The 12,360-nt window shown below is 34.9% G+C and overlaps 1 protein-coding gene across 1 annotated transcript in view; it reads right to left on the bottom strand.

The window, feature by feature from the left end:
• Positions 1-12,360, bottom strand: part of LOC138705118 (matrix metalloproteinase-2-like) — a 672,465-nt gene that overhangs the window by 24,126 nt on the left and 635,979 nt on the right. The window contains exons 4-6 of the mRNA XM_069833774.1: positions 9,560-9,706; positions 4,640-4,782; positions 3,087-3,245 (exon numbers count right to left, since the gene is read on the bottom strand). Of these exons, the coding sequence (XP_069689875.1) occupies positions 3,087-3,245; positions 4,640-4,782; positions 9,560-9,706 (449 nt within the window). The remainder of the gene's footprint in view (positions 1-3,086; positions 3,246-4,639; positions 4,783-9,559; positions 9,707-12,360) is intronic.

Raw genomic sequence — 12,360 nt, 5'->3', positions numbered from 1 at the left:
GCAAAACAGAAAGTGACAGTCACATGAAATTGCTCACACAACATCCTTGTTTTTCTGTGTGTGCAGACGGTGCAAGTATGGAAGTCACGACATGGGCTAAGACCTTCCTTAACCTCGCTGCCTAAACAGTAACACATTTAATAAGTGCACAAAATCTATTGAGTTAACGTGCAGAGTTGCATCAATGTTTTTGCTGCCTAATAAAACTTAATAAAGACCAGACTGCAACTACAAAATCAGAGACAGTAGCAGTAAATAGCTAGTTCTCTTATTCTCAGAAAAATAATTATTGTAAATAACTATTTACTCTGCAGCAGCAGAAGTTCAGATTCGTGTTCAAATTTCTTCAAAATAATACACAATGCAAGTGTTGCGATACTTACACTGTATTCAATTAACATAAGTGTAAATTGATATATAAGCACCTATGACTTATAAAATAGTAATTAGGCCTATAATAAACTTAATACAAAATTTGATTTTATAAAGAATCAAAGAATGTAATTTCAACTATACAATACAGTATAATTCAGTAAAGATCTATTATTAAGCTAAGTCTAAAACATTTTCTTAAAATATGGCAGTAATAAATAAATGAATAAATAAGAGTAAATGGAGCATTATTTACTTGTAGGTTCCAGCTATGACCTCGTTTCTACCATTCACGATGCATTAACCATGTGAAGCCGAGAACTTTATAAGTTATAATTATTGTTTTCATTCGAACACAAGTTTTATTGGAATCACAGCGGTTTTGGTATTTATATTGTCACTGAATTCCAAAAAAAAAAAAAAAAAAAAAACGCGGATATACGTTAACAACAATCTTATTTTGGCTACGAAGTTATGTTAGGGCTGCTATCATTAGTAGGGCTAGTATTCTTAGGTAATAATTAATATTTTATTTGCACTATAACAAAAACTCGTTAACTGTGTTTTACGTTATGGACAAGGTCACCTGAGCATATATTTTAAATTTTATTTTGCATAAAAACACATATTTTGATTTTTTTAAATGTAAATAGATATTTTCAAATATTCACATAAAACACACAAATATTATTCATTTTTCTATATATACATAAAAATTAAGTTTTCATCAAATAATTTTCGATAAAAACCCCATATCAGAATAATCATCACCCGAATGTTCCGTGCAGTTGCTTAAATGTGACAGTTGGCAACTGTTTCTCATAATTGTTTCTCTTTGCACCTGTGGAATTGCAGTCAGCTCCCTCACCACAAGCAACAAGGGCTGTTGCCACTAAAAAATTGTTCTGTAATACACATAAACATTAATGTGTCATTTAGGAGTGCCTTGTAAGTTATCATAACGCTGATTCAGGAAGCAATTATAATTTCATAAACATCAGCTGCCTGTTTTCGTTTCAAATCATAAATTTTTTTTATTTATTTTAGTAGGTTATTTTACGACGCTTTATCAACATCTTAGGTTATTTAGCGTCTGAATGAGATGAAGGTGATAATGCCAGTGATATGAGTCCGGGGTTCAGCACCGAAAGTTATCCAGCATTTGCTCATATTGGGTTGAGGGAAAACCCCGGAAAAAACCTCAACCAGGTAACTTGCCACAACCGGAAATCGAACCCGGGCCACCTGGTTTCGCAGCTAGACGCGCTAACCGTTACTCCACAGGTGTGGACTCAAATCATAAACATGTCTCTAGAGAGTGTATGTTGTTTCTCGGGCAGGGACTCTCTTTTTCCCAGTACAAGGAAGTGTTCCACGATAATCGTCAGTCACTTGTGATGGACAACTTGAGGATGAATCTCATTATGTACTGTAATTCTTTAGCAGTTGCCAAGACAGCATAATTATACTGGCGAGTACTGCATATTGTTTATATTCACATAAAATAATTGGAACATAATTAAATATTTTTCCTTTTTGTCACACATTTTCCAGATTTTCACCACATATTATTTCAAATGGAACATATTGGGAGGGGGGGGGGATCATTGTGAAAATTCATTATCACTTGGTGAGCCTTCCTTGTAGGGTATAATTCTCTAAAGAAATATTTAAGGAGTGTGTATGAGCATACAATTTTCTCAGACCCAGTTTTGCAGAAGCCTATGGTGTGATTTACTTACAGTTTCCCATATTCTTACAAAAAGGATAAAATCCGTTTAAATCTGTGGTGTATAGTTTATTTAAATATCCTTGCAAATATCACGAAGCATAAAGAAATCGAAAGAGATGTAGTAATAGAGATTATTGTAATAAATCTCTGAGACTAACTCCGATTTAATTACATAAAGAAAAATTCCCATGCAGGTTAGGTTTGCTGATTCTAATAATTCCTGTTTTAATTAATTTAATTCGTTTAAAACATTTGTCACCTGTGTAATATGACTGATCTTTGTTCTCTCCTTTTGCCGGCTGATTGCGAGCTATACTGGGGCCTGGTTTCGATTTCGGGTTTGGGGTTTTTCAGACATTTTTTCCAACTGCAAGGCGAGTGTCAGGTAATATCATGGTGAATTCTCGGTCTTATCTCGCTAAATACCATCTACACCATTTTCATCAATGTTAAATAACATAGTCACCAATTTCATCGATCTTAAATAACATAGTAGTTGATACATCTTCGTTAAACAATTGAATAAAATAAAATAAACTTTGTCTCCTTTCCTCCCGCTCCCTTATCTTTCTCTCTCCCTCCTCTGTCGCCACAAGTTCTAGCAATATTGGATTGTATGTATTGGCTAAGCCCATATTCCTTCTTATACTAAGCATAAAGTGTCGCCTATTCGAATAGCATGCAGCATTAAATCAAAGCTGATCTGTATCTGAAAGGAAATTCCAAATTTCCGCATTACTGGAGATGTTCCATTATGTTTTATTGGTAACCAAACTAAAATTTGTAAGAAAATGTGAACAATACCGGTAATTGTACTTTTGTTGATATTGGCATACAGGATTACAACATAATATCAAGTTAAAGAAATTGGGATCCATCAAGTAAATAATCGTCAATTTACGTAATTATTAACAAATCCGTATTTCCAATGATAAAAGTTGCATTTCAAGTATCTGTCATACCGTAGTAATGTTATACTCACCATACAACTGTTCAATTCCATAACGATCATCGTCTGGTAATTCGAAGTTTGGTTTCAAACCTTGATACCAGGGAAACATCAGAGCACCAGCCACAGACGAATGGGATAAACCAAGGGAATGACCAAACTCGTGTGCTGCTACTGCAAACAAGCTTGTACCTGCACAAAAGTGAAACACGTGAATGAATATTAGAAAGAACTGAACGTAGCAGCTGGGATACACACGCAATTTTGGGTTAGATACACCTATGCGACACACTTGCATGAAATGTTAGCACAACATGAACAGCACTTTGAACAGTTTAGGAAAAAAAATCGAAAATGAAGAAGTGGAAATCATCATTCAGACACAGTTTTTATCTAAGCTTTTCTGTCTTTTCGAAATGTGTCATTTGCCAAATGTGAAGCACCAGCAATACACAACCATATCATTCACTCCACTGGTTACAGCAAATGACAAAAGTGATTCAATATTAATTTCCTTCTTATGTTCGTCATTTGATTATACTGGAGTCAGTGTATATACCTTTGTACATACAGTTGGGGAAAGTAAGACCTGAACGAAACATTGGTATGTGCAGTAGACCATGATGACATCACCTCCTGTGTAGCAATCAGCGGAAGGAAGCACCTTACTCTCTGTACGTGTTTGACTTAGACCTAGCCAAACATTTGGGATGCATAGCAGACCATGGTGGCATCAAATCCTCTGCAGTGGCCGGCAGAAGAGAGGGAGTGCCTTTCCCTTTGCGCATGTTTGGCTCAGGTCTAATCTTACCAGTTATAGTCTACATAGGCGCATGCTTACAATAATTTTTTTAGAATTATTTGGCAGTACTGTATTAATTTCTAATATTGGAAGATGCTGACGACAACAAGATCTATGTAATATCCCTACCTAAATTAAGATTAACAAAATCAATGCAGAATTACGAATTTATATCTTATAAGGTATACAATAAATGTCCCAAGGAACTATTTTTTTTTAGATAAGAATATTTTTCGGAAACGACTGATTGACAGATATTTTTATGACACTGATGACTTTTTTAATCTTAGTGATGTGTGGTAATTTTACGATTATGTTTTGATGTGATTTCATTTATACTTTACTATTAATCAAGGCACATTATTGTGCTCACAGATTTGTATATAATATAATACAATATAATATAAATATAATATAATATAATATAATATAATATAATATAATATAATATAATATAATATAATATAATATAATATAATATAATATAATATAATATAATATAATATACATCGTATGTGGTAAACATTTATAAATTTTGTATTCAAGTAACTTAAAGTTAGCTTTTTAAAATACCCTGTGTTCATCTTTGTCATATGTATTATCAGTATTTCTAAAACTATTAGACAAAAGTCTCTCATGAAATTCTATGCTTACATTTCGTTAGTGGTTGGACTTTAATTTATTGAACATGTAATATTACTGTGCAGGCCTACAATCTCCAATAATATTGCAGTGTTTTCTTATCAGTAACATTCCTATCTACGTGTGCGTAGTCTCAATGTACCTTGGTGGTTGTCGCCGTCCATAATCAACCACGTTTCTTCCTCATCGAAATGTGCATCGCCACCACGTCCACCACCAGGAAAAAAGGCATGTGCTAGAATTTGTCCTGGACCATCGAAAGGGTAACCATCACCGTGATAACCCCTGAAACAAATTACATAAATGTACTGACACAATGTACTCGTATAATAAAAATCGACTTGCTTACTTAATACATCATTCATACAATTATTTACTGGGTTTTTGCTAATTCTTTAAAGATTCACTTTTAGAATGGAAGGCATTAATTACGACTACTTCGGCTTGGGTTTCCATTCTCGTTTGAACTGAAGTGTCTCTTCTTCTCTAGGAAAAACGCGAAAGTCGTAATCAGTTTGTCGACTTCGACGTTGTTCCATAGTATTTATGGAGATCGCCAAAATCACGACACAATAGATATACAATAGATTTTTACTAATCTTTACGAATTAATTTATTCTAATAATTTGCGGATAAAACAATCACGACAAATCGCGAAAGAGTTCTAATAGCGAAATATGAACATATTCGCGGATTATTACTATTGCGTCGTTTTATATTGTTTTTTTTTTCGATTTTTTTTTTTCCACTTGAATTTGTTATATAACCAAATAGGCTACATTACATGGTATTCCAGGTGTTCTGATTACATTATTGAACTCAAAAGACGGAGAATTCAACATTTCAATAATTTGAAAGTGCTAATTTGAGGGCTGCAGGTTTTCTTCGTTTTTTAACGAATGTGTGTTAACCCCTACCTGCCTAGTGTTGCGTTTTCGCAACAGTCTGCATTAACTATTTTTCTGAAAAAATGCAAAGGAATGAATTACAAAATTAACTTTTATTTCATTGTTGTGTATACTGGAAGAATCAAAGGGACCTGCAGCACAATAATTAACTTTCATTTCAGTTTCATGTGGTGATGCGAAAATTATGAAAATATTCGACAAGAAAAAGTTATGGGCATAAATGGTCTTAATCCAACAAATATTGTCTATGGTCATACCGCACCTTTACCAGAATCCAACTAACCTTTAATGTTAATTATTTGGAAAGTAATATTCATTACTGAGTTAATACTCAAATTCCAAAATAATTGTATTTTCCAAAATTTTCATTAATCTCCGCCAAGAGTACAAATCAATCTTCAACAATCTCCACTGACACCAATATTAAAAAACACAAATGATAAAATTAATCTCCATAAATACCTGCCCCTGTTCATGGTGCATCATAAAAGTGGATCTACTTTAGACCAGAAAGGTAATCCATGCGAGAAATAATTTAATGTCAATGGAAGGAAAATGGCTACTTGCGCAGGGGAGAGTAATGCATACTAGGCTTATACCATTTTAAAAATCAATGTTCTAATTGCATAATATGAATATTCATTAGGAGGTTTGAAATGAGTTATCATTCGTACTCACGTAGTAATTATGACATTTTAGTATCGGTACCGATTTCTACCCACTCGAATATTAATTACCAGTAAGTAATTTTATGTAAGAAGGCAGAAAATCATGAAACGTTTCTCTAAAACATGTTTCAACATGATCGTTGGCTGTTCTACGGTTCTTTTGTTTGTTTCTTTTTTATCGCTTTGCTGATGGAGGATGTTTCGGAGGAAGAAAATGTTACGATATTCCAGATAAGGATGCAACACCTGCGGATACCTGTACCGCTAACTTAAGGTGCACTGTTTGAACAATGCATTGTATTCATAGGCATATACAGCATGTTAAAATATTACAAACCCAAACTTCCAGGAATATGAGACCAAAAAAAAAATTTTTTTGTTTAATATCCATAGGCAGGAAAATCAGGTTGAGAGATTATTCTACTGGGCATGTGTAGGTGAAAAATGAGAGCAGAGGAAGTTGTTATTGGGCGTGATGTTTCGTTTTTCGCATTAATTTATTATGATTATGAATGTTCAGTTAATTACAATAAATGCTCAAAGTGACCATCATCATCCTCATTACACAGCCAGAAGTGAAGCAAGTAGGCTAGTGTGTCCCGTAATCGTTGGAAAATGGAAGGTGTGTCCAGGGTTCCCAATCTTTTTTGTCTTTCATACTCCTTAAACGGCCTTTTACTGAAACCGTACCACTAACGCACCCCACACCATTTTTTTATCACGACACTTACGAAAAATGTAATAAAACGGCTTTGTATATCTAAGTTAATTTTTTTTTATTTTAAAATAATAGAAACAAACTTGACAAAAAGCAATATTTATTTAAAAATTGTTATAAGTAATGAAATAATGAACCTTTGGGGAGGCCGAGACGTAGATGGGAGGATAATATTCAAACGGATTTGAGGGAGGTGGGATATTGATGGTAGGGACTGGATTAATCTTGCTCAGGATAGGGACCAGGATAGGGCTTATGTGAGGGTGACAATAAACCTCCAGGTTCCTTAAAAGCCATAAGTAAGTAATAACATAATGAAAAGTAAAAGCTGATAGTTATTTCATGAACACATACAGTACTAAATGATGTAGTAGAGCGAGTGGACAGCTTCAAATATTTGGGGTATACTGTAAGCAGTGATATTAGGTGCTGCCAAGAAGTCAATAGAAGTAATAGAAATAGAGCATATTCTGCGGACCTCTGGAAATAGAACTAAGGGAGTGAATAGTGAAGTGTTTTGTGTGGAGTGTGGCTTTTTCTTTCTTCGGTGGGTAGTTTTACGACGCTCTATCAACATATCTGGTTATTTAGCGTCTGAATGAAATGAAGGTGATAATACCGGTGAAATGAATCTGGGGTCCAGCATTTGTTCATATTGGGTTGAGTGAAAATCCCGGAAAAACCTCAACCAGGTAATTAGCCCCGCCCGGGATTCGAACCCGGGCCACGACGAAGTGAAGAGAAGCGTATAGAAGCATTTGAAATGTGGATATGGAGAAGAATGGAGAATGTGAAATGAACAGACAATAAAAAATGAAGCTGTGTTGGAATGAATGGGTGAAGAAAGAATTATGCTGAAACTAATCAAGAAAAGAAAAAGGAATTGATTGGGTCACTGACTGAGAAGGAACTGACTATTGAAGGGTGCACTGAAAGGAATGGTAAACGAATGAAAAGTTCGGAACAGAAGAAGATATCAGATGACAGACTTCGGGTGGAGTCCACACCTGTGGAGTAACGGTCAGCGCGTCTGGCCGCGAAACCAGGTGGCCCGGGTTCGATTCCCGGTCGGGGCAAGTTACCTGGTTGAGGTTTTTTCCGGGGTTTTCCCTCAATCCAATATGAGCAAATGCTGGGTAACTTTCGCGCTGGATCCCGGACTCCTTTCCCCGGCATTATCATCTTCATCTCATTCAGACGCTAAATAACCGAAGATGTTGATAAAGCGTCGTAAAATAACCTATTAAAAAAAACTTCGGGTGGATCGTATGCTGGGACTAAGAGAAGGTCGGAAAATAGGAAAGATTGAAGAATGCTGGGCTTGCAGTGAAAGATCTGCCCAATGAACAAATGAATATTACTAAAAACTCGTAATAAGAATGAACAGAGATGACATTCACTCAAATTATACAAACAAACACTATATGAGAAAGTGCTAATCACATGGCATTGTAATGAAAAGAAGATAGATTCCTTTGTACTCATTTTCACATTCTTTACCTAGATAAACATACGTATACACAAAAGTAGAATTTATGAAAACGCCTACATGTCTTATCCAAGAAGTTGCTCATTTCAAACATTCATGTCATAATCTCTTCAGGAAACTAAACTATAATGCCAGAAATCATTCAAGGCTCATATCTAGTTGGGCTAAGGCTAGTGGGATACAAATTATAAGACCTAAGCAAGTTTGAGAAGTATCCTGCTTCATTACTTGATAGAGTAAGATCAATATTTAAATCTGTACCAATAATTATTTTAGTATTACATTTACTAATGGCAGCTAGGATTGCCTCAAAGTTTTCAAAGAATAATGGAATATCTTTATTTGGTGAACGGTAAAGTGATACTAGAGTAATATTGTGGTCACTTAATGTGATCGCACAGACCTCACATATTTTATCAATATAGTAAGCCTCTAGATTTATTACTTTGAATTTCAGATTCTTTTTTATGAAAATATATACACCGCCGTTTGTTAATCCTGTGCGACAATATGCACTCCCTAATTGAAATTTGATAGGAATATGAAGTGAGATTTCTGTTAAAGTTAACCAATGCTCATTAACACAATTTAGACCCGGATTTTCACTTGTACTTATCAGTTCCATGTTGGGTGCCTTATTCCGTAGACTTTGGACATTTATATGGATTAGTTTGAGCGTAAACCTGGACTTAAAAAATTCTCCAAATGGGATGGTTTCTTCGGGTTTCTACTGGAGGTGCGAGTGATCTCTGATGATTCCCCTGTTGTATGTAGATGCGACGTCATTATTATTATTATTATTATTATTATTATTATTATTATTATTATTATTATTATTCTGAATGCACTGTACATCAGTTGAATGGATTATTAGGTTTAGCTAGGGATTATTAAATCCGACATTAAATCAATGTTAGAAGAATGAAAAAAAAAAATTGCTCATTCATACAGAAGCTAGTTTGGAAGAAAACCAGGAGCTCCAAAATTAAATAACTGCTGTTGAAACTACATGGTAGTGGGCGGGACAATGGTTGGAAAGGTTTAAATTCTGCGTAAGTCTTTAAAAATGACTCCCAAAATATATGTCCAAGTACTTACAGAAGCACCCAACTTGACAAATATCCTTTTTTTTTTTTTCAGCAGTGCCGAGAATTTTTAACATAAAAATAAATAAAAAATGTGATTCTTTGTCACCAAAAACAACATTTTTCAATGGTCCATCGCCTAACTGGCCAGGACAGTGGACAGATTTATGAAAATTCACGTAATATATACATACCTTTCAAAAAATACTAATATATCAGCTCTATCATCGTTGACTTCCCTGAAGGTGAGTTTGGAATTCTTTGCCCAGACGTCCAGCGCCCGGTGGAGTTCAGCCCGCACCATCCCTGGGTCGAGTCCGCGAGGGTTCATACTTCTCAGACTGAAACACGCAAGTGAAGTGGGTAGACATTAGAAACACACATACACACAGTACATAGTAATGTAAATATAATGTGATCAATGTAGGCCTACATTTTTTTTATGATAGTAAAAATAGCGTAATCTAGTGTAAATAATTTAAATTTTAAATATTAGTGTAATTATTGAAATTGTTCATGTTTTGTTTCGCCCAACTTCCACCAAATAGAAGTTCGCTTGCATATGCACACGCGTCATCCAATTAAAACTTCAGTAATACTTAATCTTGTAGCCTCGTGGCACAAAGACTCCAGCAATACTTAATCTTGTAGCCTCGTGGGGCAAAGTTGGGTCCCTAATAATAAACACTTACGTAAGTGCCGGTATCTAGTGCATTCCGCTTTAGCGTTATACCTTTCTATATTTCCCTTCATAAACCTTACTTAAAGAAATAACATCCTACAATCAGACTTATTAAATTGTTGTAATGCTCTACAGATTGCGGTATGTATTCTTTACTTTGTTGATGACACTTTCATTACACATTATCTAAATTATCGAAATCGTTAGCACCATCGCTAAATACATAGTTCAGAACCTATAAATTGTCTATTAAATGTACGAGGTCACTCAATTGGTCGCAATTTGAAAGGACAGGGAACCTCTCAAATTGCAGATTTAGATTTCACGGCGCTTCTTCTGACGGCCTTCACTTGCCTTGTCATCGAACAACAGATGACAGTCTTCACGACTCCACTTGCACTGCGAAATGGCTAAGCCCATTTCAATGTGCAAGATAACACCTGCCATCCTAACGGCAAACACCAGCCATCTCCTCCTCGCCCCGTCCCGTGATCACATGATCACATTCCGTCCCCCTCGCGTATGTGGTACATAAGAGGTTACGTCCATTTTCGGTTTTCCCATTCAAAATTTTCTAGAGCTCCTTCAGTGGAGCAGCGTAACCCGGAGTGAGACTAGTGGCCAACAGGCTTGGAGCTCACATATTTAGTTTCGTACAGCCCCCGACCCCTTGCAAGGACGCGTTTTGCGTACCTTTAAATTTTTCCTTCCAATTATCCCCTTTCGATTTTTCAATTTTCGACATAGCAGCAAACACGCCCACCAAAATAACTGTATTTATTTAGTCTTTTGTACAGACACAAACATGGAACTTCAGCGTACTTTAAATTCAAAAAATTAAATTTTCTGCATTTTAACACCCCCTTTTCATGAACATTAGTGAGAGTAGGAGCTGGAAGTCCCTTTTTTTTATGTAACTTGGCTATTGAAAGTTTAAAAAAAATCGTTCAATTAAACAATCACACGCTACTGTTTTCTAATTAGCTACGGTAGCACCATAGTCTATTATATACAGTCAGATATAATTTATTTATCTTAGGTTATGATGTATATATCAATTTATTTTATTAGATTAATTTTTTTACTTATTTTTAGAGTTGTTCTGGTTTTTACAGGTTTTTATTTTATTATTAATGATATAATTTATTTTATTGAATGGGATATCATTAGCTTTAATTCTGGATCTGTTGTTATGACATTTTTGTACGATTGAATGTCCTTAATGTTTATAGGTTTTATCTTTTTTCGAAGCTCAATACGTAGGAAATATGCATCCATAGATAGTTGCTAACCACTAGGATCGCTACTATCGCCTCATCATATACAATGTGAAACAGTACCGGCACAGTCTATTGTTTCTAGTACCCTCATCAACTCAAGCTTCGTGACTGTATACATTAGACTACCGTAAGTAGGCCTAAAAACAACAGAAAATACAAACTTTAACAAAACTGACCGTACAGCAAAGGGTGTAGGTACACATTAAATATTTTCCCACAGTCAGAGAATGCAAATATGGTTAAATAGAATCCACTATGAAGAAAGTTAATCAAGTCCGAGTCATTGGAATATAATATCTTACTTTATAGGTATTTGTGTATTGCCTTCCCTACCTTTTCCGCACCTTATCATCCATTGTTTTATAGCTCGCTGTAGTGAGATTGCGTACCGTACTGTAGGTTCCTCATGAACAAGCAAGACAATTGCTACAGCCTAGCAAAGAAATACTTTATCAGTTAATATCAACGAGCTAGAAACTAGTAGGTCTGAAAGAAAAATATCAAAGATGGACTCCTTATATGATATAAGTTATATCTAGGGCTAGGATTTTTATGGCCTATAAATCATGAAAAAATGTCCTAAAAACAATGCATTTATGAACTAAAAATCTTTCAAAAATTCCCTTAAAAATGCCCTAATTATTGTTCATACATAATTGGCTTAGTAGTAAAAGAAGTTTTGTACTAGCTACTTAAATTTAGACTAGTAATCAAACTAAATTCTGATACCAATATTTAAGTTTATTTAATTTTACATAATTTTTTCTAATTGAAAGTGGTACATTTTAACTAATTATTTTACCTGATGTAGTTTCCACGTAGCCCACCACAACGCCACTCTTATCTGGAATTAGCAGGTATAAAGAAGTCTATATTGGTTGGAGCGTACTACATGTACTACATTAAAATAGCAATATTTGTGTAGAAAAATGATTAAAATATTATACAAAATAATGGGCATTAGCCACCGGGGTACCTTGGTCGGTTAAGGCGCTTGCCTGTCTATCCGAAGTTGCGCTGGTCGCGGGTTCGA

The sequence above is a fragment of the Periplaneta americana genome, chromosome 1 (assembly GCF_040183065.1).
Source record: "Periplaneta americana isolate PAMFEO1 chromosome 1, P.americana_PAMFEO1_priV1, whole genome shotgun sequence".
Classification (NCBI taxonomy): Eukaryota; Metazoa; Arthropoda; class Insecta; order Blattodea; family Blattidae; genus Periplaneta; species Periplaneta americana.
This window is presented reverse-complemented; position numbering and strand designations above follow the sequence as displayed.